At 44.0% G+C, this 27,336-nt stretch overlaps 2 protein-coding genes across 2 annotated transcripts in view; one reads left to right on the top strand and one right to left on the bottom strand.

Moving 5' to 3' along the window:
* JKAMP (JNK1/MAPK8 associated membrane protein) overlaps nucleotides 1-18,882 on the bottom strand; it is a 68,194-nt gene extending 49,312 nt beyond the window's left edge. The window contains exons 1-4 of the mRNA XM_085626097.1: nucleotides 18,673-18,882; nucleotides 17,926-18,014; nucleotides 12,655-12,812; nucleotides 5,404-5,610 (exon numbers count right to left, since the gene is read on the bottom strand). Of these exons, the coding sequence (XP_085482223.1) occupies nucleotides 5,404-5,610; nucleotides 12,655-12,812; nucleotides 17,926-18,014; nucleotides 18,673-18,676 (458 nt within the window). The 5' untranslated portion in view covers nucleotides 18,677-18,882. The remainder of the gene's footprint in view (nucleotides 1-5,403; nucleotides 5,611-12,654; nucleotides 12,813-17,925; nucleotides 18,015-18,672) is intronic.
* Nucleotides 18,883-19,555: 673 nt separating this feature from the next.
* The window catches only part of L3HYPDH (trans-L-3-hydroxyproline dehydratase), a 67,952-nt gene continuing 60,171 nt past the window's right edge, over nucleotides 19,556-27,336 (top strand). Inside the window, exon 1 of the mRNA XM_085626096.1 lies at nucleotides 19,556-20,326. Coding sequence (XP_085482222.1) covers nucleotides 19,846-20,326 — 481 coding nt within the window. The 5' untranslated portion in view covers nucleotides 19,556-19,845. The remainder of the gene's footprint in view (nucleotides 20,327-27,336) is intronic.

The raw sequence follows: 27,336 nt of genomic DNA, 5'->3' as shown, positions 1-27,336 counted from the left end.
CCTGCCCGCGCCTGGGACCCTATTGGAGCGAGATTGAGGCTGAACTCACTGAAATACTGGGGTGGGAGGTTCCACATGACCCCCGAATGGCTCTGCTGGGGATAACGGATGATCTGGACGGTTCCCGTCATGAGAAATTTTTCCTCACTACTGCCTTCGTGGTAGCGAAGCGAGATATTGCTGCCGCCTGGAAGCGGCCTGAACCCCCCCTATGTGCGGCGTGGCGGAGGGGGGTGGACTGGTGCGCGACGCAGGAACGCGCGATGTACTCGCACGGCTGCCCCAAGAAGTTCCGCAGAGTGTGGGGGAAGTGGCTGGGGGGCATGATTTAAGGGCGTCAATGCGGGTGGGGGGGAATGACGTGGTTGGGGAGGGGGCGGGGGGGTTGTGCTGCGGATGGGCACTGAATGTATCCAATGTCTTTTGATGCCAGTTTGCTTGGACGGTTGTCCATGTACTTTGTTTGTTTATTTGCAAAATAAAAATTTGCTTATCAAAAAAAAAAAACAACTGCAATGTTTTTCATAGAGACAAACAAAATTAGAGTACACAGAGGTCTAACCAAACAAGATTCTTTTCAGCATGGAAGGTGAATGCTGGTGTTCTGACAATACAATATGGACTATAAACAACAGGTAACAGATGTGTTATTCCATTTTTACTGGCTTACGACTTATCAGTGTTAAACAGAAGATGATAAAGTCTCTCAACCTATCTCTCAATCCCCCTTGGATAAGTAAATGAAACAGTCATACAGCCACAACGTTCAAAGCCTCTGGCTTTAAAAAAAGTCACAAAGTAATAAACAGCAATACACAAACCAAAAAAAAAAAGCAAGCTGATTAAAATGCTAAATGTTTTTTAAGTGGCAGTGCCTAGCTCCTCAGTGCTTCTAAAAGTAATGAGGAAATATCTTCGCAAAAAAATGCATGAAAATGGATCTGGGTTGAAAAACTTTTTGCCTATGCCAAAAAGGTACTTGTGTTTGGTGTAGACAAACTAATTCTTCACCTTGTTGCAACAGCAAAGGCCATCTGTAAAAATTGTCCTCTTGGCACAGACCTGGCCTCTTGTTATGCACCCAACAAGGACTGATAAACTGTTCATCAAGAAGGAATTATCCATCGAATACCTTCAGTAACCAACAGAAATCATTAAACTATGTCCATTTGTCTCTTGTCAAAACCTTCGGGTGGTTTGGAAGACAGGACTGATCTTAGGTTTGAGGTACTCATTACTTTTGGACCTGGCCCTTCTAAGGGCTGGTACTGCACTGGCCAGTACTGGGACGCCACACTGATTGTGCCACCCACCCGAATAGCCTGTCTCATGGTCAGGTTGGCCTTTCTCACTCCAGCCAAACTTGAGGGAGACTTTCACTACCGCCAGAGCGGCCCTAGGGAAATCCTGAGGGGTGGAGCTCAGGGTAGGTGAGTGCCCAGGTAGGGACGCATCCTCATGTGGATTTTCCCTACCCAGGGAGTCGGCCCCTCCCATTGGACACCTCCTGGGTGTGGCTGATTTTCTTATTGTGACTTTAGGGCTCTGGGCACTCTCCCACTGAAAATGCAGTGCGAGAGTGTGTGCGACCTTACTATACACATTAGAAGGTGGTGCTTACCTGCGGGTTCTAAACATAGGTCATGTCTGCCATTGCAGGCCTATGTGTGCGCACTCGCACCTATGGTGGTTGGAAACCGGAGTCCAGCCTGCCACTGCAGGACGGTGTGTGCACTGCACCTATGACGGTTAAAACCTGTGGCCCACCGCAGGCCATTCTGCGCACTTGTACCACTAATGATTCTAAACATAGGTTAGGCCTCCCAGTGCAGGCCTGTAGGTGCACACTTTCACCTATGGTGTTTACAAGGATCCTGCCTGTCATTGCGGGCCGGTGTGCACACTTGCACCTAGGATGTTTTAAAACATGTGGTTGGCCTGCCATGGAGTTTCTAAACATGTGTTCAGCTTGCCATTGCAGGTCTGAGTTGGCACAAGTGAGCTTCGGCTCAGGCTGGCCTTTTTAAAATCATTAGCTATCTTGAGAGGACCTTTTATTATAACAAGAGCGCCCCAAGGGTATGTCTTAAGGGGTGAGTGAGTGGTAGATGTAAGGCAGGTCAGCTACACACGTGTTCCCTGCAGATAGTGAGGAATGCCCATGTGTGTTTACACTACCTAGGAGGGTTGCTCTTTCCATAGGCTAACATGGGGGAATGGTTGAAATTACTTCAAGCTGCAATAGTGGATTGCAGTAGAGCAGCCTCATTATGTTTCCGATCACTGGATTCACTGTGACAAACACCAGGGTTGAAGGTGGTTTTGCCATTAGTGTAAAAATGCCACTACTAGACATTGGGCATTTCTATGCTCTAAAACTGTGTGTGCCTTTGTGCTTAGCTTCTGTCCACACTGGAGGCTGGGGGGGCACATCTGGGCATTCCCCAATGAAAGCTATAAAACACTGGCCATGCAACTGGAACGACAGACCTCTGCCATTTGCGGGCCTAGCTGGCTAGCTTGGAGGAAAAGGTGTTGACACTTGGCCTCTAGAGCCAGATCATGGCCCCAATAAAGATTAAGATCTGCATTCCCTGGCCTCATGGCCGATAGGACTGAAATTCGGGGGAGACATCTGTGGTTCAAGGAGAGACCCTTTGACCACTCCCAACTTCAAAGGCACACTGCAGTATAACTATTGGTGCCATACTTCAGCAGGGCAGAGATACACTTGTGGGGACGAGGGACCGGGACGAGGGACCGGAGCACAAGGAACTGCATGGTGCACAATGCCAGAGGAATCTGTTGTGCACAAGGAGGATTACTGCCACTGAAAGGGAACGTGTGTCCTTCCTGAATAGTGGCTGGCCTGGGCTGGCTACCTGCTACTGTGTGGTACCCTGAAGTATTATCTCCAAGGGTTTGTTGGCTTGACCCCTGTTCTTTATGAGGTCTCAGGAACAAAGATCTCCTCCGAGGGACCCACACCGTCTACTTGTGAAACCAGGAGAGCTGTGCCCTCTTGAGTGCCCACATCATCTGCTGGATCCCAACTGGTGGCGCCGTGTGAGTGTGAAACTAAGAATTGTGTCTGGAGACCAGATTGCTGGGTGCGGAGCCCCTGAAATCAGGCCAGCACCCAAGGGTGTGGCCTCTGCATCGTGGGGACCTTGGCACGTATAAGCATCTTGCTGGTGGTGAGCGGATTCACCAGTTGCGGGATCCAGCGTGGCCTGCTTCATTGATCGTGCCACATCTCTTTTATGCGACACGCCGACTGCATGCTCACTGCGTACAATGTCTGATTCACAGGTTGTGGCCCTCAGAGGTGGGGGCGTAACTGTAGTGGTGCCTCATTCCAACTCGTGAAGCACTGCTGAACTTACGCCTGTGTGTGACCGGAATTGCCCGGTGCCCTCGGTATCAACACGCACCAGGCATTGTGTCCCATTTCCAGGGAGGCACAGACTTTGCAACTCATTGTTGCGTGTGACCGGAACGGTCTGGTGCGACCCGTAACAGCGCGCACCAGACATTGTGCCTGTATTGCGAGCGAATCTAATCGGCGTGTACCTGGCGGGGTGCCTCTTTCTTCCAAGAGGCCCCCTGCTTCATTCTCCATTCAACTGTTCCCTTTTTGGCCCTCAGATCGGCATATAACTGCTCTCTCCGCACTCGCCCACCCCACCCGACAACGTCGTTTTACCTGGTAGTTTTGCCCAGCTCAGGCCTGGGTGGTGAGAATGACTGACTGTGCGGGAAGAGCACTTCCAAGAATGATCGAAAGAGGGTCAAAAGATGGTGTGACCCCCACTGTGCGCCACAGAACTGGGCTGGTGCCGGAAGGCCCTTGTGGAACCCTTTGGTGTGACCGACTATTGCCCTCAGCCTGGATCTGCTCCACATCCGGTGGGTGAACTTCCCGAGTGGTGGCCAATCCCCAATTGACGGCTGCCTCCTAATTGGCCCTGCTACCTACCCACCTCCTTCCCAGGGACCCTGACTGCGTGGGACTTCCGCCGCATCCGGCCTAGTGTCCAGGGCAGAGGACGGGTTATCTCCACTCTATGGGTGTAGGATAGGTTGGGCGAGTTGGAGGGTGAAGGAAGGCTTTCGTCCATGGGGTCTGCAGTGTGTTATCAATTGACCTGCTGGGCATCAGTGCACCGTATTAGGGTGCTGAGTGCGTATGTGTGCTAGCATGTTCCGTACAGTCCTGCAGGCTACACATTGCGCCCCGCCCGTATCGGTGCAGAGTGAGTGTGTGTGTGGGAGTGGCAGTCTGGGACCGTCTGTGATTCATAACACTGGCTGGCAGTGCGGCCTTACACGTTGATTTCTTGCCTGAATACCATTGTATTTGACATTGGTTTTACCCACGCGGCTTCAGCCCACGGTACTGCCAATAAGTCTTGTAATTTGTTGGATGTACATATTTCTGATATCTCGACACGGTTGGGCCTAGTACTGCTAGTAATAATTAATTCCAAGTGTGATTTATGCCCAGAAATACATGTTGTTCATGTGGTGTTGATTATGTGTGTGTGTTGAATACAAACATTATTTAAATACATCCATTGTGAAGTCGCTTTTGTGACGCTCAGTTTATTTATTGTGAGTGCTGTGCAAATGCTTTACACATTGCATCTGTAATAGGCCTGATTGCTCAGTGCCAACCTTCCTATTGGAGAGCGCAGGTTATACAGTGTGTGTAATCACCCCCCCATTCCCCCAACGGTATTGGTAGGTTATGCCTTGCTAGGGTATTGCCTCAGCCAACCAGAAAGTGCCAGTTCCAACAATTACAAACTAAAACACTGCTAGTTAGCACACGGTTATGACTTTGTGCATGTGATGGGAAATCAGATGGTTGAAGCAACGAAATGATGACACATTCAGAAATCCCAACACTCATCTATCAAAGAGGGAAGATGGACATTTGAGGAAAACATGTAATTCAATTTGTATAAAAGAAGTAAATTCTAGAAATCCAGGCCATTACTCGCACTGTATAGCAAACAGCATGGTACATATTACACGTATATATCTTGCCATTAATTTAGCTACACAAATGACATTTTACACAGAATCCCATTAAAGCAGATACCTTTTTGTATTAAGAGCTATTATATGGATTATGTACACTCCTCTTCCCTTAACCAGAGTATGCTTCAAAAACATGGGGATTCATTTTCTGACCTAAGTTATCACTTTATAGCTACTAAGAAATGTCAACTAGGTTAAAGTGCACTTCAGTACACTTGTATCTAGCCCTGCGAAGAGGAAAATGACTCTCCATTGGAGAGCAAATGTTTTAACACACACAAAGCACATTTAACAACTTAATTTAGAATGCACATTTTTTAAATACGATTTCTGTAAAGAGAATTATAAGCTACTTACAAAGGATAGACAGCTTCCTGAGTGCAGTGCACGGTGGTGATGTAATCAGGACTTGGATTGTAGAGCATCGTATACCAATCAGACAACATCTTTACTCTGCAGGATTGAATATACAGCCGCCCCACTGGATGACTGACAAGCAAAGTGACTATGGCAGCAACACTACATTCAAATAGAGCAGTGGCATGCTGGAACAATGCACTGGAACTGCAGGCGAAAAGAAAATAGGATTATGAATTAAGCAAATACTCGCCTCAAATAAAGTGTACGTGTGTGGGGTTTGGGGGGAGGTGCAGCTGGATTTACATGTCACAATGCAGACAAAAGATTATACTGTGTCAAAATGTCAGATAAAATTGAATAAATCTGAATAACATTTTAATTTTCTTTCAACTGCCATTTTTTCGGTCTTTGGCTGTTATCCCACCTAATGTGACACCAATTATACAGGTTCTAAATCGATACTCAGCATTATTTTATTCACCATCACCCATCTACTTGAAAATTGAGCCTGGGATGGACAAATCTATAGAACAGAATATAGAAGGGCAGAAATATTAAATGCCATGGAACACTTTCCGGTGGCCACTCATTTAGCTATTTGCCAGACACTTAAGGAGGAAAACCAGTGAATTATTCATTCTGGAGAAGGCTGCGAAGGTAATCTCATCGCTGGACCTTTTATCACAGCAGATATTTCTCTGAAATTACTGTATGTTCATGTCCCCCTTTAAGGCTCGGTAGGGGCTGCCAACATCTGTAACATTTCCTCCACTGAAATACCTGATAATCTGATTGTATTCATGAGAGGAATAAGCCTTAAAATAGATCTAATGCAAGTTTACTTCAAATGAATTACATCCCTACAGCATTTAAGCTGTGTGTTACTACTACGCATGCTGTTAAAACATTTATAGGACGGCAAAAATTAAAACCTTGTTCATGGTGATTCACATCCATCAAGTCATTTTCATCTCTGATTGGAATTAGTGTTGGGAGTCAATTTTGATTGGCAAGAGCTCTTGAAATGAGGTGTGGTGGCCTTACAATTTGGCAACAAGGCATTCCAGGGACCCCGTTGTGTGCTAGGCACTTGATCTTCCACAGATCCCATCAGTAGCTTTAGTGCCAATAGTTTATGGCTTTACTTCATTTGAAGAATGACAGATTTTGTGACCACAAGATCGCAAGAACCAGGTATACCTGAACTAGCATAGACACTAAATTCATATTCTATCATCCTGCTCTTCTTACCTTTCATATTAACGGGATTTCATAGCAAAAAAACACTGGTAAGAGGGTCTGTAATATCGAAGGACTGGGATAGGGTGCATATATTGTATGCTAAAAAAGCATTGTTAAAGTTGTAAAAAGTGAATAATACTTGCACAAGGCATGACAAATTAGACATGCAGCTCCCCTACACAATACCAAGATGAACATGCTTCTAGGAGGCAACACTCACAGTATTGACTGGTGAAATTGTCAAAAGCCTTTAATAAATGTGAAAGATGCACAAGACTATTTACAGAAAACTGATGATGTTCCTCCCTTTTTACAGATGGCAATTCAGTCAGACCATATTGAAGAAATTAAAGTGGTCGAGCCTCTAAAAAGATTCCTCTCCACATTAGTATGTAACAAGGTCTTAACAGCTAGGCATGCATGAACACTTGGTTAGAAAACCGGTTGGACTGTTTTCACATTATGTAAAATCTGATAAAATCTTCAAAACAAAAAGAAGGAAGAACAACATATTCTCTGTGATAAACAGTTTATGATTATTCTAATCTGACCTACTTGGCAGAATTAATGAAAATGAGAAATGCCAGGCTAAATTTTAGGATTTAACCAAGGTTGAAAGTTCCCTAAAGTAAAGATACTAGTGCAAACGTTAGTCAATCGGATATCCAACTACTTCGTATTGTACATAAAAAAGAATATTGCATGGTATGTCGAAGCCAGTCACAACAGAGAATAGTTCGTTTTTCCAAGAGACTTTCAGAGGGTTTGTGATTGTTACACAATTTATAAAATAAAGTATAATATCAACTGTTAAAGCAAAAAGATATATATGGATATTCTTATTAAAGCTAAAGAGCAGAGCTCTAACCATTTGCTTTTCAGCCGCTTCTTGGTGGAATCCTTTTAGCAGTACCTCAAACTTTCCTTTTGCGTTCTGAAACTTTCATATAAACAGAAGTTTAGGAACCACAATTTCAGATTAAACAAAGAAAGGGATTGGTGGTGAAAGTATCTAGGAATGAGTTTGTGCATGTGCTGCATTCTCTCAACTCCTGGGTTACTACAGAAACTGAATACACACAGCTAGTCAATGGGACAGATTTGCTAGACAGAAAACAACAAAGAATAAAGATGGCTATGATCTGCTCTGATTTGTCAGCAGCCACAGAGTGCAATACTGAACTAGTCAAGCACTGGTTACAAAATCCCTGTAACCCAAAGCACTTTCTACCCAAAGAGAACGGGGTCCCACCCAATGTATAAAGGGGAAAAAATGGCGTTCGTTGTAATATCTTAGTGTTCAACATAGGAAGATTACAGACAGTGGGGTTCAGATACTACCCTAACTTTTATGCCGGGTTATACTAAAACTTCAAGGGCCATAATCTCAAAACTGTCTGGTCATTGTCAGGTCAAGATTTTTGTCTGGCAATGGTTCTCGTAACACAGCGCCCACCCCCCCCCCCCCCCGCCCCCCACTGCACATAGTGTCTGCAGTGGCATCAGGGGGACTGGGATTTGGGTTTGGGTTTGGGTCCGATTTCAGCGTCAAAGAATATTCATATGGGCCTGAACTATTATTTGAGCACAACTAACCAACACGACTGACCACAGGCAACAGGTACTACTCTAGGCACTCATCTGAAAATAAAGATCTCCATGCCTTCTGTTGTTGAAAACAAACAAAGGTAGGTTCCCACAAAGCCAGGGGCGGTCTCCAGTGGGTCAGAGACCTCCCACGCAAGCTCAACAGAAAGGCATTCCCAGAATGCTTCTCTGCTACTTTCATATCGGACAAGACAGTGCTCCCTGGTTTTGGCCAGGTGGGCTGCAAGAAGCATTCAGTTCTTCGGAGGCCCGATCTCTGGAGATAACCTCTACAAAGGATTCAGTCATCTGGTCTTTGGGCTTAGTCATTATCATGTAAATGCTACTTTTCTGACATCACACAGTATAGCTTCTTTTTCCAAGGAGGGATGCAGCAAAAGGACATCTCCAGAGTCATATTGTATGAAAAGAGCGATTAACTTGGCCCTTTTTCAGACAAATGTCTCTTTCTGGGCTTGGGCTACAGTCTCCTTCACAGTATCAGAATATATACACGGTACTGGCTGGATGGATGGAGACAACATTAATTTTGTGAGAATCCAAAGCCAACCAAATAAAAACCTATTTTAAATGTTTGAAAACATGGACAAATGCGGACAGATGCCATCTTCCTACTAGACAAGGAAGACGCTTGTCAGGCTATGGTGTAGTAAGTTTACCTGGTACCAGATGACACAATCTGTGTTAATTTAGTTGGAATACGCATCCAGGCCTAAAGGCATTTTTGTAAGGCAAGACCAGTTGAAAGCTCATTATGAAATTCAGGACATTTGGAAAAGCCCCACTATATAAAATACCATTTAGCAACAATGACTATATGGGAGGGAAAAGCTTTAGTTAAAGAAAGACCTGCTTAATTTTGACAGAATAAAGATCATTGGCACACTTCAAGAGCACTTCACCCCAATCATGCTTCTGCGTTGCCTGGTTTGAGGAACATGCGCTCAAATAAAATGGGCTTTTATGAAATCTAGCTACAACCAAATTAATCGATTTGTGATAATAAAAAAAAAACTGCCAACTTAGGGTTATGCAAGTTAAGATGTGCTGCCTAAGCCATCTTTAGACTGCGAACATACAACTACTCACACTTTGCTCAGATGCGATTGATATCGGATCCATATATATATATTTTTTTTTTTAGAGAGAAAAAAAAACACGCGCAGTGACCACAGCACAAGAAACAGTGCAATTTTGCCTGCAGGGGAGTCCTAAAAAAATTACCAATTTGTAAGATTCATACAAGGGACTGTGAAACATTTGAAAAATTGCGAGACGTAGTTTAAATACGTAGCTTTATCTAGTGTAGCAGCTGGTTCACATATGTGCAACTAGTAGGTATAATCGGGCAGTGGTGTTTAACACCTTTTTTCCTACGTTCTGCATCTATAAAGGACCTCCACTTGGAGCACCGAGTTTCAACTATGCAGTAAATACAAATACAACAAAATAAAACTATATATAGGAGCATGAATTTGTGGAGTGTATCGGTGTGTGAAGGAATTTAAAGCATTTTAATATAATCCTTTTTTAGGTTTAAAATGTGTGAATAGATTTAATATGTGCAGGATTGGCATGCCATTTGATAAAATGCAAATAACTTTGTATAGTTGATACTAGATTCCTTAGCCAAAGTCCTTACGTTGCTAGGCATTACTCAGTCGAAAACAAGAAGAATAAATGAAGAGTTCAGTGAGGCAGATTTTTGGCAGGGGGCGTATGTATATTTCACCCAGCATACTATTCTCCAACAGATTTTCAGCAAATGGCCCTTGGTCCAAGTTGCACGTAGGCTGTCACGCCATCAGTTGGACCCTATTCACAGGCACTCCTCCTCTACAAGTAAAAAAGCCTATGCACCAGGTAAAATGGTCAGCTTCCACCAACCATCAGCCACCTTAAATCCTTGCATAAAGGGGTATGAGCTGCACTAGGCCATTTACTAATCAGCAGAGCCTTGTGCACTGCTACGTAAGATTAAAATAATCATGGAACACAACCACTGAATTTAGATTGTGGCACATACATAAGAAAACACAGGGAAGGCACGGATAACTCAAGGGGTGGTGTGGGACAGTTTCAAATGCATGCATAGATGTCTGTCCCAACATAGGCCTTTTGATATTTATCTTTGGTGTGTTTCCAAAGAAACAGTGCAAGAGGGAGATGTGAATCCTGAACTTTGTGGTAAATGTATACATTGTATTCCTCTTTCACATGGTACATTCCAACACATCCCAATAGTTGCAGATATTTTCCCACTGCAGGTTGTAGGTGTTCGTGTCACTTTGGAAATTTGAATAAGTCTAAGCTTGGTTACTCTCTGGAAGTAAACTTATTGGGAGTTATCTTGAGCAATGCATTTTTGGCATAGACGCTAAACAAAAAAAAACACACTCCGTGTTTCTCAGTATAGAGAAGGCAAACTCATGATGCGGCTGGAAGGTGAACTGCCAACATTTGAAGTGAGCCAGAAAAAGCATGGAAAACAAACAGAACTGCTTTTACAACAAAATACTTTTAAAGTAATGTTTTAAATATCTCCATGTCCAAGATATCCATCTGTAAGGCAACAAAGTTTACCTGTCCTTACTTTTCAAGATTGGGATCTCGAGTCCACGCAACATAGAACAATAGGTCCACAACATCTGGAGAACACTTTACATGGTAGATACAAGACATTCCTTTTACGGAATATGTACCTATAAAAGTGGAGATTGTTTATACCAAGAGCTGCACCATTCGCAAGCTGCACTACCAGATGTATGACAAATACCAAAAAATAATTGAAGCCAAATTAAATGGATGTATCTCATAAGGAGGAATTGAAAACAAATGATATATGCTTTTCCTGAAAACATGTTCAAAGCATTAAAACAAGGATTTGAATGGTGTGCATGAAGTCCACCATATGTACACCTACAAAGGAACACCTACAGAGGAAGTGGGCACCTGTTAGGTGGAAGAGCAATATTAAGAGGGAGGTGTAGCAACTGTCTTTTTTCATCACACGCATGTGAATTTTCTGGTAGTGTGACTTGCACCGCCTTAAAGGATTCTCCATTGTCTTAGTCTGTATACTGAAAGCATAAATCTGCCACCACTTAAGTGACTCTCCGAAAATGCATTGTGGGCTAAAGTGAGTATTTGTGTCAAATTAGACCATGGGTACTCACAAAGATTTTCCCAGGAGCCAAAACATTTGGTCTGTGGTGTGACCAAGGGCCGCACTGAGGCCAGCAGGGCGAAGTATGGCGGCGATGGGTGTTGTAAGGTGTGAGATAGGGAAGCGACACATGTACATTTTAGTGGTTCAATTTGAAACCAGAACACCTGCCATCAATACCAGCTTCCCCCACTTGTCCAAATTGTATGATCCTAAGCAATTGTTTTATTTCACGTTGCCTCCTTTTTCTTCATTGTGACATATAAGAGGACCTCGAAAAACAAGACTTCAAGACATGCACTGCACAAAATCTTCTCTTGTGTTTGGTTTAATAAACTATAATGTTGTTAATGTATAACAGCAATCCAGGGAAGCCAGAGGGTACACATAACTGACTTGTCTCTTAGTTCACTATGGGTGTTGTTGCCGGGGGGGGAAGGCATGAATGTTTCTAAATTCAAATTTGAAAGCGGTCACTAAAAAAAAAAAATTAAAAACAATTTAAAAAAATCAATGCACTGATCAAATCAGATGTACGCAGGTGAAACGCTTCTGCATGTTAATGAAATACACTTTTTTGTTTTTGAAGGGACGTTATCATGTTTTTGGACGTAGGTTGCAAGATGACTTTAAAAAAGAAAGTGTTCTCAAAGTTGTGCAGGACACCTTCTATGCAGCTTTTCTTTTACCTCAATTTGCCTGTAAATAAATGCCCGCTTCTTATTTAAAATCTTTATGAATGTTAGTGCACTGTAAACAGTAGCCCAGTACTGCTGTTCACCGGAGGCCCCATGTAAAGGCCAGGCAGGACAAATGCAGCCCCCAGGCCGTACTTTGAGTATCACTGGATTAGATCATTTGTTTTGGAGGTAAGGGACATCCATGTGTTTATGGATAGGGGAACATTAATTTCAAGTCTTTCACTTCAAAAGTAGTCTTGCGTAGGGAAATATTGCTAGCCCTCTAAAATAAGCCATAACTCAAATTTAGCTCAGCATTCAAAACATGAAGAAAGAAGAGGCAGATTTGTTATCTTTTTGAAAATATTCTCTTCAACATCTGCTTTGGAAAAAGTACCTCAGTATATGTAAATGTTCCACTGAACTTTGTAAACACAAACTAATTGAAAGTCTTTCCAAGCTGCAGCGATTACGCAACAAAAATTCAGTAAGCCATTTAAAATATAATTTCCATAATGACTTAAAGTGTAAGTTATGGAGAACAATGCAAACCTCTTTTTCCCGGAATACCATTCGATGAAGAACCAATGTAAAACCAACGGAAGCATGGCCATAAAACCAAGAAATAGCCAGTCATAAAGCTCTGGAGATTCTTCGCAGGGTCGACAAATTTTCAGCTGATCAGTTGTTCTTTGTCCTCTGGGACAAACCTACAAATAATCAAAAGAACATTTTAGCAGATGGATATTCAGTAAAACATTATATTAATATACAGATAGGTATGCTGCTAAAAACATGATTTTACCATAAACTTCGCTATTCATCTAAAGAGCACATGCCCTGTTGGTCCATATCAGTTGGTCATTGTTTAAAAAATAATTATAAAACATATTCTTAACATTTGGTGTACATCACTCACTTTTTAAATGAAGAATTGTCATTTTATTAAGTGAAGAAAAAAACAGATTTGAGTCTGCAGACCACCACCCACTAGGTTCTTATTTTAAACATAAGCATAAATACCTATTGCAACATTGTCTGTCCATCACATATTGACTCAGCAATTTTGAAAGTACTGCAAATACCTTGTATGCTCTGCTAGGATTTACCATATGTGACAGATAGAAATCAGGAATAACTATACCATTTTTTCTTTTACACAATAGTTTTTCCTCACTCGTGTCTGTATTCACTCCTTCGGCTAAGGCCCAGTTCCCACAGAATAGGCCATAATTTGCAGCCTTATAACCAGGGCCGGACTAGTTATAGCGGGCACCGGGTGTTTCCCCGGCAGGCCTCTAATGAAGGGGCCGGTTTTGGGCCCCTGGGGGGACGTTTTTGTTACCGGGAGTCGGCAATATCAGCCCCCGGTAACAAAATCGACCGAAAGCGGCCCTCGTAAACTGCTCGGCTGCACTACCCCCTCACCCCAGGGGGGGCCGGCTGAGCAGTTTTCCAGGGCCGGTTTCTGTTCCCTAGTATGGCCCTGCTTGTAACTTTGGCGCAGTTTGACAAATCGGCAAAAAACAGTCAAATATAATAGAGCAAGTGGCATAGTTGTGGCATGCCAAGGATTGTACTGATATGTTTGAGGGTATTGGCAGATGGAGTAAAGAGAGAGGCAAAAAAGTTGTGTTAACTCTTAAATAAAAGACATTGCTCTCCTATCCATTAAGCAGAATTACACCAAACTTGGGGCAACACTTAAATCTTGGTGGGCGACCAGGTTCTTTGACTGGGTGATGGAGCGAATTACTTGGCTGCCCTGATGGAGGTGCTTTTCAACAAATTTAGAAATTTCCTCCGGCCCAGCGGACATTCTAGCATTGGCAGGAACCATAGTCACAGTGATTCCTGTCAATGCATTGCAAGTTTGACGGACAGCTCTGTCAACATGACGGAGCAATACAGCAAACTTAGTGGTAAAAAAAAAAAAAAGAGTGCTGTTTGCTTTTTGAAGAAAAAGGAGCAAACAGTGCCCCCCTCGCCATGTGAGTTTGCTCCCATGGCAAGGGGGGCACTGAGCACTTTTCAATACACCTTACTTTCAGGTTTTTCCTGGCGGTGACAGGCATTGAAAACCGATCGGATGTCCGCCTATCTAAATTAGGTGGGCGGACATGCAGCCAAAACTCTGACAGCCCTTCCTCCATCACATGGGTTTGACCACGGCGGAGATTGAGAAGTCTCCGCCGTCATCAAACCAATGGTCTGCCCAATTCTAAATCAGGCAGCCGACCAGTCCGCAATCCTGGCAGGGAGAAACTCCATGCCATTGCAACGGAGTTTTCTTTACGCCAACATTTAAATCAGGACCTTGGTGTGAAACTAGAGCATTATTCAGGAGCGAACCTTTGTGTGGCTTGGTGTAAATTTGTTGAGTTGTTTTTGAGAAACCGGTGTTACAAAAAGGTGTAAAGCAGGCTTCAAAGAGTTAATGTTAGTACAACCCGACAACTTATTCATGGATCCTTGAATACTCTGAAGATAAAACATTTGGGGACAAAAAAAGAAATCTGATTGGAAAAAGGAGCATTTCTCCCCTCCATCCAATGCCAGACTTACAGGTCCTTGGAAGAGACATGGATCTGGGCAATCTGCTCATCATCCATCAACTAAACTTTTTTGATGCAGAGGCCACTGTAGGGTGGTAGGAACCAAAGCATAGTCCTCAAAAAATTGACAAAGGGGACATAAAAGAGCATTCCTTTAACCCTGGGAGCATGTTTTGGGGGAGAGGGGTTGCTAGAAGGGAATATAATGCCAACAATTTATTTTTTAGAAATGCCCCTCTTTTGCGGGTTTTGCAGTTCAAAAGTCATGTTTCTGTGTCATCAAATTTCTCGAAAATGTTAGATTTTTTCGCAAATCTTGGGGAAAAAAGCAACAACAACAAAAATAATATATCACCGCTCAACTACAAGTGACCAATGTGCAGTGAACACTGTGAAACCTGACTAGATCAGGGCCTGCAATAGGCTAGGCCTCAAAGCCTACTATGTGTGGTCAAATGTTGTGCACAGATGGTTGATTGGCTTAGGGCCAGAACGTCCCAGGCTTATGGTCAAACTCTGCTCCCAGAGCCCATTACACATGGCCAAAAGCCCAGCAAAACTGGTTCGCTGGCAGGGCCAGGGAAGGTCTTGGCTTATGGTTAGACACTGCTCCCAGAGCCTCCTAAATATAGCCAAATGCCCAGCACAACTGGCTTGCTGGCAGACACCTTCGCTGGAGCATTCTGTGCATTGACAAAGGGTGCATACAATTGGTTCAGTTATGGTGAATTTGAGGACTAATCAAATTCTATGAACTACATATTTCACAGCAGGTGTTTGGATTGGAAGGTCCTCTACATGGTAAACAGATGTGTACTCCAGCTGCCAGAGTGCATGTGAAAATGGTATCTTGACTTTTTGTTTGGCCATGAAATCACGATACTATAGCATGCACCCAGATGTCTAGGACTGTCCATAGTAAAGCAAAGTCAAGAACTTGTTCTGTGCACTCATGACCGAGAAGGAAATACAATCCATGTCATGGGGTAGTCACATAATTGTGGTGGCAGTCTCAGTTTTTGTGAATCATTAGTGTAACCAGACCTTTTTTCTGTGTCAAGAAAAGTGTGCTTTACTGAGCCCACTCACAAAATGTTTCATTTTGCATGTGCTGACATTCTATGTGTATGTTGAGTGCATGCAATAGATAGCATATGTTAAGAATCTGTGTGTGGTAAAAGTCTAAGGTACTGAGAAGAGGGGGGATACATTTTGGATGGCCTCTGGTTTAGCCAGCCAAATGGGATGGAGGGCAGATGCAACTTTGCCAGACAGTGGGAAGAGTATTGACTGCAATCCTGTGGCTGCATGAGGAGACCTAGACAATGAAGTGAGGAAGGGTGGAGAAAGGGCTACCCTTAGAAATGCAAATAGGCCCTTCTTATCAGAGGGTTGTTGATTAGTTCTTCCGGAGCACTACTATTTGGTAGGTGGCAGGGGTGAGAGGTTGGACTGCAGTTTCTGTTCTTCAAGGAGAGGATATTTCTAGACAGGGCCTGCCCTTTTGCCTGTCCTTGTGAATGCTTAAGGCAGACCGATGATAGCCAATTGCAGAGACTTCCCACTTCATTGTGCCACTGTTTTGGATACTCCTGATTGAGCCAGACCAATTGCTACCTGCTGCGAGAGTCATCACCTTGCATAACAGCTGTATCTGCACTGCAGACAGAAAATTATATTTGAAAGGAAAACACCTAAAGGTGGTTCCTGGAACTCAGACAGTGGAGTCACACCACCTGTCAGGAAAATAGGCATAGAAGTGGGACACAAACCAGCCAGCTGTGTCCCAGTTCCAAGTTCTTTATGACCGAAGAGGGTAGTGCTCTGCAAGTACTTAAGGGACTGCTGAGTGACAGGTGTTTACAGTGAGGGGACACCATTTAAAGTCTGCACTTATTGGCTGGAGGATCTGAAGGTCTGCTCAGTTCTCAGAAGCCTGCCAAGACACAAAAGGAGTGTGCATGGCCCTGCAGGAGGAACGACTATCCAGGGGGAAAAGTGGAGTGTGTTTTTGCTGCATGGAACACCCAGAGGAAATTGATGAGAAGGGGAGTGAAGCCAAGAGTGGCCAATCTTGTGAGAGCCACCCTGGTGTTCTGAGAGGTTCCTATTGTGAACTGCACTTAGAGCGAATCACCAATGTGTTGGCTAGCGTCCAGTCTGTGAGAGGAAAGATTTATATTGCTGCTGCCTGATAAGCCCAGATGCTTCAACAGCCACAGACGCATACCTACTGAAGAACCAAGCTCCTCTCTGCATCAGGTATGAGAGGCAGCAACTGCCAAAAATGGGGCCCACTGTTCATACCTGCCATGTTCATCCCAACCAACGGCTCATGTCTGAGAGGTAACTGCCACAGCCTCAGCATCAATGATCTGCCCCTGCAGCACCTGGCACACTGCACACACCGCACACACCAGCCAAAGCCACCATAGCTTCAGATCCACTGAGAAGGAAAAAATGGAGCCTTGCAGAGAAGAAAAGCAAGATACTGCACACTCAGAACAATATTCTGCATTAATTTAAGACTTTTACCTGGGTGAACTCAAGTCAGTAAAGACTCGGAGGTGATTTATTTATCTAGCCAGTGGGGTAGTCAACAGTTAACTGCACCTGAGCCTAATTAAAGCCTCTACCCATTCCACAGACAGTAAACATCAGCGAACTCCTACAGAGGGGAGAGGGCATTGGGAGGTGTGTAGCGCCTGAGGATCATCAATAAGATTACAATATTGTACCTGAATCATTTACTGAACTAAGTATTTCGTTTTGCTTTGAGATTAGAATACTTTCTTTTAACTAAATTGGACGATATGCTATTGTGACTGGTTGTTGAGTTCTGAGGTATCAGCCTCCACACTAACTTCCTGCAAGCCAGGTTTGTGGGATCTCTAAATAGGCAGGCGGTGCTACTCCATTCATGGGAATGTCATTGGTCTTGCTAACCTTCTGTCCCAGCAAGCCACCCACCTTGTTCTAAATGATCCTCTTGCTGTACTTAAATATTATGCAATCGCTTTGACTTTAGATAGGGCATTAAGTTGGAGTCTAGTACTTCAAGAATCTGTTAGCTAATCATTCATGTATATTTTCATTCATACAACTTCTGATGAGGCCTCAACATGAAGAGAAATCGTTCACAAAATGACCCTGGGGAGGTAGGCACTTGTCCCTGCTTCACTGTTTGCATTTTCACATTTCATAAAATATAGAAACAGGTTTGATACTAGTCACAGAAGTGTTAGATATTGTAAAACTGAGTACTCACCCCACATTCTCCGTAGCTTGCTGTGCCATTCACGTCAATCACCGTCTTTCCACAGTAAAGTCCAAGGCATGCTGGATAAATTTCGACGGCTAACAGAGGGGACAAAACAATATTGTGATAATCATTGAATACAAAAACAAACAGCTGTGAACAATCAGGAGAAGTTGTTTTCTGCTACAAAATAAAGGCCAGATTGAGCAAAAGCCAATGTAAGCAGAAGTTGTTTTCTGCTACAAAATAAAGGCCAGATTGAGCAAAAGCCAATGTAAGCAGCAGTACAGTCAAAATAACATTACCGTGACAACATGTAGCTAGTCTTGGTACTAAAATCAGGCAAACTGGTTTCACATCTATAATGCATTATTCAGATGAGCTACAACACAGTTTAAAATATTAACATATGTACCTCTTCCACAATCATAGGCATAGAATATCATAGAGCGGCGTCTGTCCAGATTGAAACATTCAGCAAAACAACGCACTTATGTACCTTACAGTTAGCGCATCGTCACGGGGCGAATTAGATTCCGATCTGCGATGGATTCTACACAGCCAGGTCTGGGAGGGACCAGGGCTCCCTTACCGTAGCAAGCCACCATAATGATCAAAATAATGCGTGCCCCACAAGTGCATCGAAAGAGTGCGAAAAATGTGATGCATCTCGCCCCCACAAACAACTGCTCAATTTAGGATATGTCTGGACTCAAACATGAACGGGTAATAAAGCAAACAGAATGAAGAACGTACCCATGGCCAGCGCGTCTCCAAGCAGCAGGGGACCGTAAGTAGTTGCAGGAAGATCCCATAAACAGAAGCCTGGCAGTATCTGCCTTCAGAACCTCCGACGTCATCAGGGCGCGACAGCTAGCGAGAATGCACGGCAGCGACGTCTCAGCTCCTCTTCACAACAGAACTCTTCTGGGTTCTGATTGGACAGCGTGTGTGGGCGTGGACTACCTAAGGAGTTGGAAACGTATATCTTGTTACAAGAAAGTTTATAGTGGTAGCCTTTGGAGCGCTGGTAACAAAGTGACACAAGCGACTTGGATATAGAGCGTGTGCCGCATGAAGAAGTCAGTCTCCGAAAGTGTCACAATGAAAGTATTGCTCGGCTTTGAATCTTTGTTTGTAGTAATAAGCAAATGGCTGGACTGTCACATATTTTCGTGGAATTAACAAAGTAACATTTAGTTTATTGACTTTGGGCAGAAGTTTGTTTGGGAAGTTCAAGTACCTTAACGAATATATCACGTATTTTACATAAGATATATTTTTAAGGTGTATACTATATGTTATGTGGCATTTTAAGAGGTAATTCCACTAAAATTGCACGAAGGTCATTGTACATTGCCAAGTGAGGGAAATGTTCAGAAAGTTGTTTTCCATCTTTTCTGGCACAGTGTAGCCGTAAATTATAAAAAATATTCTTTCATATAATCTTGATGGTACCTGCGGTGGTGACTGATACACCTGACATTTATATCTAAGGGATCACAGTTTAAAGGAAGGATTTTACTTTTTTAGTTGCAATCCAGCAATTGTGAGTTATCTTTGTGTTTTTTTTACGTTACAGCATATTGCCGCATATTCCCGTATGCTATTAAACTTTGCACTTGACAACTGGCATTTTGTAGTAACTTTACTCAAATGATCCTCCTGGTACGGAGAGTCAACGGACCCCTTCCATTAATTTTGGGGAAATGGAAATAACACTCATTATGCGGCCATGAACTCCTGAAAAGGGCACCACCGCTAACAGGCGAAATTATTTCCTTCAGGCACTTTGTGTGATTGTTGTTAGTGTATAATGATTAAATAAACGGGGTTTCTGAGAGGGCACCCTCCTCCGCCTCATAGAAATGCCTTTGCTCCTCCCAGACCATTCCTGTAGAGTCAGCTTGTTGCTTATTCCCCTGGATCATGGCGACCCTAACTCTACCTCCCCACGACGGAACGGTGTTGTCGGTTGTGGACATGCACACAGGCGGGGAGCCCGTGCGGATAGTAGCGGACGGCCTGCCGCCAGTGCGGGGTTCCAGCCTCCTTGCCAAGCGCCGCTATGTGCGAGAGGAGCTGGACTCGCTGCGCCGTTTGCTCATGTGGGAGCCCCGCGGGCACTGGGATATGTACGGGGCGCTGCTGGTGCCCAGCGAGCTTCCCGAGGCCCACCTGGGAGTGCTGTTCTTGAACAACGAAGGCTATAGCACCATGTGCGGCCACGCCGTGCTGGCACTGGCCCGCTACGCTGTGGACTATGGTTTGGTGCCGGCGACCCAGAGTCCCGAGACTCAAGTGAACATACACTGCCCTTGCGGGCTGGTGACGGCCTATGTGGAGACCGAGGGGGGCAAGAGCGGTAGGTCCCGCTTCCAAAGTGTGCCCGCGTTCGCCTTTGCTACAGGTAATAGACAGGGGCGTATCACGCTGGTTAAAATACATTATACGGGATGCAGGGCAGGAGGGGGTATAAGGAGTAGTTGGAGAGGCTTGGAGGGCGGATTGTGAGGATTTCTTATGACCCAATGTTTGGTAAAATAACTATTTTTAAGACATTTGAAACTGAGACAAGAGTGTGTGTGTGTGTGCCTGAGTTTTTGTTTTGTCTGCATGTGCATGTAAAAACCCCAAGTGAAATCCGACAAACATCTCACCATACCCGACTTAAGCCACGTTTAGCCAACTATTTACTACAGAATATGTATTGGGGGGGGGGGGGGAGGGGGGGAGCCAGTCCAACTACCCCTCTGAAGCTACACCCCTGGTACTAATGTACCACTTTTGAGAAGCTCTGGTACTCTTTCCCTTTTAGATGAAAAGTGCAGTACCCACCCATTTTACCCACCCATTTTAAAGCACTGTTTATAAGGCGGACCACTGAAATTATGTGGCAAGGGAGGGCCAAATTATACTGTAGGGTTGACTAATGCAGTAAGAAAAGTCAAATTATACAACCCAATTTGGCATATTTTGCTATGACATCTCATATTTTAGTTTTTCACATGTTAGCACTATGTAGGCAAACATTTCAACGCAGTTCCAGTTTAACATCCAAATACAGTAATAAGCTACTGAAAGATGACAAGTCATCCTTTGCATGGGGCCTTCCACTGCACACAATACAGGTTGCTGCAATTTTTGTAACATCTAATCCATTTAAACTAAATGATGTGGCAAAACATGGTGGATGGAGTGCTGACATGTTTCAACCACTCACACCCAGTCAAGAGATCAGGGTCATATCCATTGTTCTTTTGCTCACTATTGCACCCCAGTTTGAACCCAGCCATATGCAAATCAGTCTCGACTCTGTTCCTCATGGAAACAGTCGAGACTGAACTGCTAGGCAAGGTCCTACTTGGACCAGAAACAGGCATCCCGGGATTGGTTTTGGGGTATCACCACTCATCAGCCAGGGTAGCTTGAATCCAGTGGCACAGTGAGCACAAGACCCATGTTTATGCACCCTTCCCACTTAGGGTGACAAAAGCATGAAGAACAGATGATGGCCTGGCTGATGAGGGGTGATACCCCGAAACCAGTCACAGGATGCTTGTCTGTCAAGACTGATCTCTAGGGAGGTGCTCTTGGCAGCAAAACAACAGCTAAATGAGCTTAACTATCACACTGGAAATCCTACCTGTACATAGCAAACCTTCACAGCTTTGTTTGCGAACTCCTATTCATCCGTAGTTCGACACTTCTCGCCCAATGACCCAATGGGTGCAGGGAAGGCTATGAGCGCACAGAGGTCCACCTTAAAACACCTCAAAAAATCTAAAACAAATTGTTGAGATCACTGAGGCAATGCCCGGGGGACAAGGACCTACACCAACAGCTCCACAACAGCAAGGCCATACTTAGGAAACTTAAGTGGGGCATTAACAGGTCCAACAAAAATGAATTATGGGCCAAACTCCATCACGATTCTAAAGGATATAACAGCGCTCGATTTTGGTTAACGATAAATAACATTTTCCAACCAGCACATGGCGGTCTAATATCGCACATTACAGAAAACACATGGACATCCTTTTTAGAATCTCATTTTAACCAAAAGGTATCCGGACTAGATGCACCCAAGGACATCCAGCCTGCTCTTTCAACTCAAACTGTGACGACTGATGAGGTCGAAGCTAATGAAATCTATGCTGCCATGATCTGGGAACAAATCTCGAAAGGGTGGAAAGAAGGAGCACCCGGGCTAAACGAGATTCCACCAGTTTTTTTCAAACAAGATCCAGAATACTGGTCAGAAATTGTGGCTCCTCTCTTCAGCTCTGTCAGACAGTTTGTGTACTTGCCCGCATCATGGAAGGGCTCCATTATTTCACCAATCTATAAAGCTAGAGACAAAACCCTACCAAAAAACTACCGCCTGATTGCACTGCTCGATGTAGAGGCAAAATACTTTGAGGGTAATCTACTAACAGAGCTGCACGAATGGGCAACAGAGCTCAACATAATTCCTCCTTGCCAAACAGGGTCCTGCAGAGAGACTGGTACAACTAACCTATTAACAATGTCATTACTTATTGATAAGGCAAAATTAACCAAACAAACTCTTCATTTCTGCTTTGTGGACTTTAAGGCGGCGTTCGACAACGTCAACCGAGCTAACCTGTGGAGGAAATTGGCTCTCTGGGGGATCCCTTCATCTCTTTTGAATCTTCTGATACAATTACACTCCAACACGTCGATACAGGTTAAGCTAGGTAATGACTCCCACCTTTCGAGGTGCATACCGACAACCAAAGGTCTCAAACAGGGTTGTGTGCTAGCACCAACTCTTTTTAACCTTTATACAGCAGATATGACATCGGCCCTTAGTGCCTGCAATGTGCATGCCCCTCGACTAGGGGGGGAGCCATCTCCAGTATGTCCTACGCGGACAATGTTGTCTTAGCAAGCCACACTCAAGTAAGTCTACAACGGCTACTTAATACATTGCACGGATATGCAGCCGAAAATTGCCTGGAAGTTAACATCAACAAAACCAAATCCTGACAATCAATGGGAAAAAACGGTCTCATTTTTAGTCTCTAGGAAAAACTCCAATTGCGAATTCTTCTGAGTATAACTACTTAGATGTTCTAATTGATAAGGGCGGTCAATTCGCGAAACAGCTTGAGGCCATTAAGAGGAAAGGGATGGTGATAGCGACAACCCTAAGGCAACGTAAAACAAAATTGACTGGACCAATTTTTTCACCGTTGCTTTGTGTTGCGCATGCAAAAATTCCACTGTCAATCACTTACGGCAGCGAAGTGCTGAGAGGCAGGGACACTATACTGCTGGATACCACCTTGACAAAAGCATACAGAGTTATGCTAAACCTACTGATATATACCTCGCCAGTACAGATTCGACTCGAGTTTGGATTAACGAAGTAACTCCTCGCAAGGCGAGGCTCGTACATCAAGTGCTGGCATAAAATCAAGAATGCGTCCCGAAATACATTGAACCACCAGCTCTGGCAGGAATTGTGCAGCACATCTACCTCACTGGCCAAAGCCTACCTGGAGGAATCGCTGGCCATTACCAGACTAGCCAACTTACGGGAAATTCCAACAACGCACTCGAACTTTAAGCACATTGTAAATAAGGTTATTAAGAAACTTTCTCTTACAGAAGACAAAGCTGCCTTTGCACACAGGAGCCACGCATGGATGACTCTGAGCAGCTATAAATCATTTGGGCCACAGGCATACTTCGAACTGGGGTACTCCAGGAAGTCAAAAGAATCTTTCTTAAAATACAGGCTAGGAATCCTCCCAGCCATACCATATCTTCCACCGTAGCTGAGAGAGTACAGCGGGAAATTATGCAGGCTATGCAGGGTCGGAACTGAGGACATTGAACATCTAATATGTTCCTGCATCAAGCTAAAAGAGGAAAGGGCAGGCCTCCTAAAAATCCACTTTAATGAACGAGGCATACGTACCCGGAGACAAGCGGTACTTGCCTGCTTTAATCCAAAGGACCCGCAATTAAATGGGAATCTAGTCAAGTTCTTGCTATTAGTAGCCTCTAAGCCAGGCCCAGTGGCACCCTGAGGGAGCGTAAAAACAACAAAAAACGTTAATCCTTCACAACCGTAACCCGCGTATAGACTCCAGAGGCTTAGAGCATAATGTAAACATTGGGAACTCTGCATTTTGGAAATATTTCTGTATTTCTTAAGACATAAGATTTTTACTAGAGTACTGATTGAAAAGGTTAATTAACCCAAAAATGTTTTATCAGAGTGTATTCTTGTAATGGTTTTAATTAATCAAAAACAATACATTTTTTACTTACTTACTATATTATTTAATGTGGTTGATTTGGTGGCATGCATCAGTCAGTTAGGTAACTGGAAGCCATAGACCAAACATAGAAATATTGATGCAATTAATAAAGTGGTAAAGGATTTTGGGTTATATACAAGGCTAAGTGTGATGACCCGGGAAGATCATGTCAAATACGCTTGAAGAATCTCTGTATGTCTAATTCACTGGCTCACATTTTCAAACAGAAATGTAAAATATCTTCTCCACACCCCACAGTATTAAATTTGTTGAGATCTACGTTTTTTCTACTCCTGTAGCACTGGGCTAGAGGATGCATGGATTTTTTAAGTACGGAGACATGCACAGAAGGTAAAGATATAATGTTCCATAGTGCAAACCTATCCTATTCTGCGCCCCCACCATACATTTGTGAATTACAGCTGGATTTCTTATATTGTAAAGCGCAAAGTCTTATTTATTATATATTCAGTTAAAAGTTCTTTCACTAATACAGCCACAGCCAACATGTGTTTCATGGTATTAAACAACAAGAAAAAAGTCCCTCTTGTGTCATCTATATATATATTTATCATAGGTCTTTTCCCGTATGCAATATTTAATCAACACTCTTTTATACTCCCAATCATACTATGAGGCCTGTATGTTACACAGATATCTATCCTTTTATTAAAAATAATACAAATTATCTTTTCTATAATAAAATCTCATTAAAACAGTTTCAAAATTAATTACATGAAGTGTCATACCAGAAGGTTACAATATAATCAATTAGTACACAAAGGGAGTCACTGTTCCACGCACCCAAACAGCTTCTCATCAAAAGATCTCCAATAAAGAGACCCTTCGGGGGACCCGTAGGGCATTGCAGCGCCGTCCAGACGAGGAGCAAAGCCCAAATGATGAAGCATGACATCCTTCGGGGTGTGTGTGGGCATTATGATGAGGACACACTGTCCCCCACAGATAGAGTAGCACACAAAAAAAGTTTCTTCCTCTTTCATCCTCTACAAGGAAAAGTGACTCCCTTTGTGTACTAGTTACTTTTCGGGAGCAAGGGTCACTGGACCTAATAATCAGCTCCTAGTGTCCCCCCTCTCTATAAATAGGATTGCAATATAATCAAATCAGCATTGCATGTAAACAAAGCCTTATATTTTTGCTATATTTCTTCAATATTGTACTCTACCAATATTTCACTATATTACCTAAATGGGAACCATATCGGTCATTAATGTTTCCATACAAGTAATCAAAGAAATATTCTCCAATGAATGCACATGTAGACCTCACCCAAAGACTTAAAAGACACAATTTCAAGTTATCAAAAAACTCTTAAAAACGAAGAATCCAGTTGTCAAGTTGTCATGGTATTAAGCCGCTTCTTCAGGGTGAATAAAGTAATGTGGATGTATAATTGTCCAACTTGTTAGTACAGTCACCAATATATATTATAAATTGTCATACACGACCAGTATCGTTTAAAGTGCTCCCAAAAGCTGGTACCTACCGTGCATCTGTAATATGGATTGTACTAGCATTACAAATGTGCAGGTGCGATCCCAAGATTGCATGTCCTCATTTGCATGGCAGTGCAGCCCCATGCAAATGAAGGAATCCTTAGCGGTTGAATGATGGAATCACACTTGCTATTACCATGCATGCCTTTACTACTCGGTGTTTACAAATCGTTTCCGTTACCATGCATTACCTTTTCCACGCATGTATTTACCACGAACATGTCTTTACCACGCATGCCTTTACAATGAATTTCGTTGTAAAGGCATGACCGGTAAAGGCATATGGATGCTAAAAGTTATGTGTGATCATGCGATCCGTTTTGTAACCGCTGGCACCCACCATAGCCTCTCCCACGAGCCCTATGCAACACTCCTCCCCTCTCACCCAACCCTGAAAACCTTCCCGCCCCAGCCCTGAAACCTAAAACTAGCTTCCCAGCCCTAAAACACCCCAACCTCCCGCCCTGAGCCCTACAACCTAGCCCTGAGAACTACCCAGACCCCGACTTGAGCCCTCAAAACTACCCTGCACCCAGACCTGAGCCCTAAAACCGGCCTCCCAGACCTAAAAACACCCCACCCCCCTGCCCTGAGCCCTAAGGCTACTCACCAAGTCGCTGGCTTGGCAGTTCGGGCTGGACTGTTCCCATGAGGCACAGGGTCAAGACTGATTTGCATATGGCCATGTCTAAACTGGGGTGGCGTAGTGGGCAAAAGAACGATGGATTTAACCCAGATCTCTTGACTGGGGGAGAATGTCTGCATTGTCAGCATTCCGTCCATCATTTGTTTGTTGTAACGCTTTTCGCCCTAAGTGGGATGGGTATTCCCAGACGTGGGACCCGTGCTCACTATGCCACTGGAGTCAAGCTATCCTTGCTGATGACGGCTGATAGCCAGAAACCGGTCCTAGGATGCTTGATTCCGGTCCAGGGAAGACATGGCTTGGCAGTTCGGGCTGGACTGTTCCCATGAGGCACAGGGTCAAGACTGATTTGCATATGGCCATGTCTAAACTGGGGTGGCGTAGTGGGCAAAAGAACTATGGATTTAACCCTGTTCTCTTGACTGGGGGAGAATGTCTGCATTGTCAGCATTCCGTCCATCATTTGTTTGTTGTAACGCTTTTCGCCCTAAGTGGGATGGGTATTCCCAGACGTGGGACCCGTGCTCACTACGCCACTGGAGTCAAGCTATCCTTGCTGATGACGGCTGATAGCCAGAAACCGGTCCCAGGATGCTTGATTCCGGTCCAGGGAAGACATGGCTTGGCAGTTCGGGCTGGACTGTTCCCATGAGGCACAGGGTCAAGACTGATTTGCAAATGGCCATGTCTAAACTGGGGTGGCGTAGTGGGCAAAAGAACGATGGATTTAACCCAGATCTCTTGACTGGGGGAGAATGTCTGCATTGTCAGCATTCCGTCCATCATTTGTTTGTTGTAACGCTGAACAGGAAGGCAGCAGGCAAAAATAGCTTCAAAGCCTCCCCTCGGGCACTGCACAGGCAAGAAGCAGGAAACAAGAAGTCCCACCAAGAGTCTTCAACACCTCCCAGCACCCGCCCATTCGCTCAAAATCTAGAGCGCTGAGTACCTTTACCAC

This window comes from Triturus cristatus, chromosome 9 (genome assembly GCF_964204655.1).
Source record: "Triturus cristatus chromosome 9, aTriCri1.1, whole genome shotgun sequence".
Lineage (NCBI taxonomy): Eukaryota > Metazoa > Chordata > Amphibia > Caudata > Salamandridae > Triturus > Triturus cristatus.
This window is presented reverse-complemented; position numbering and strand designations above follow the sequence as displayed.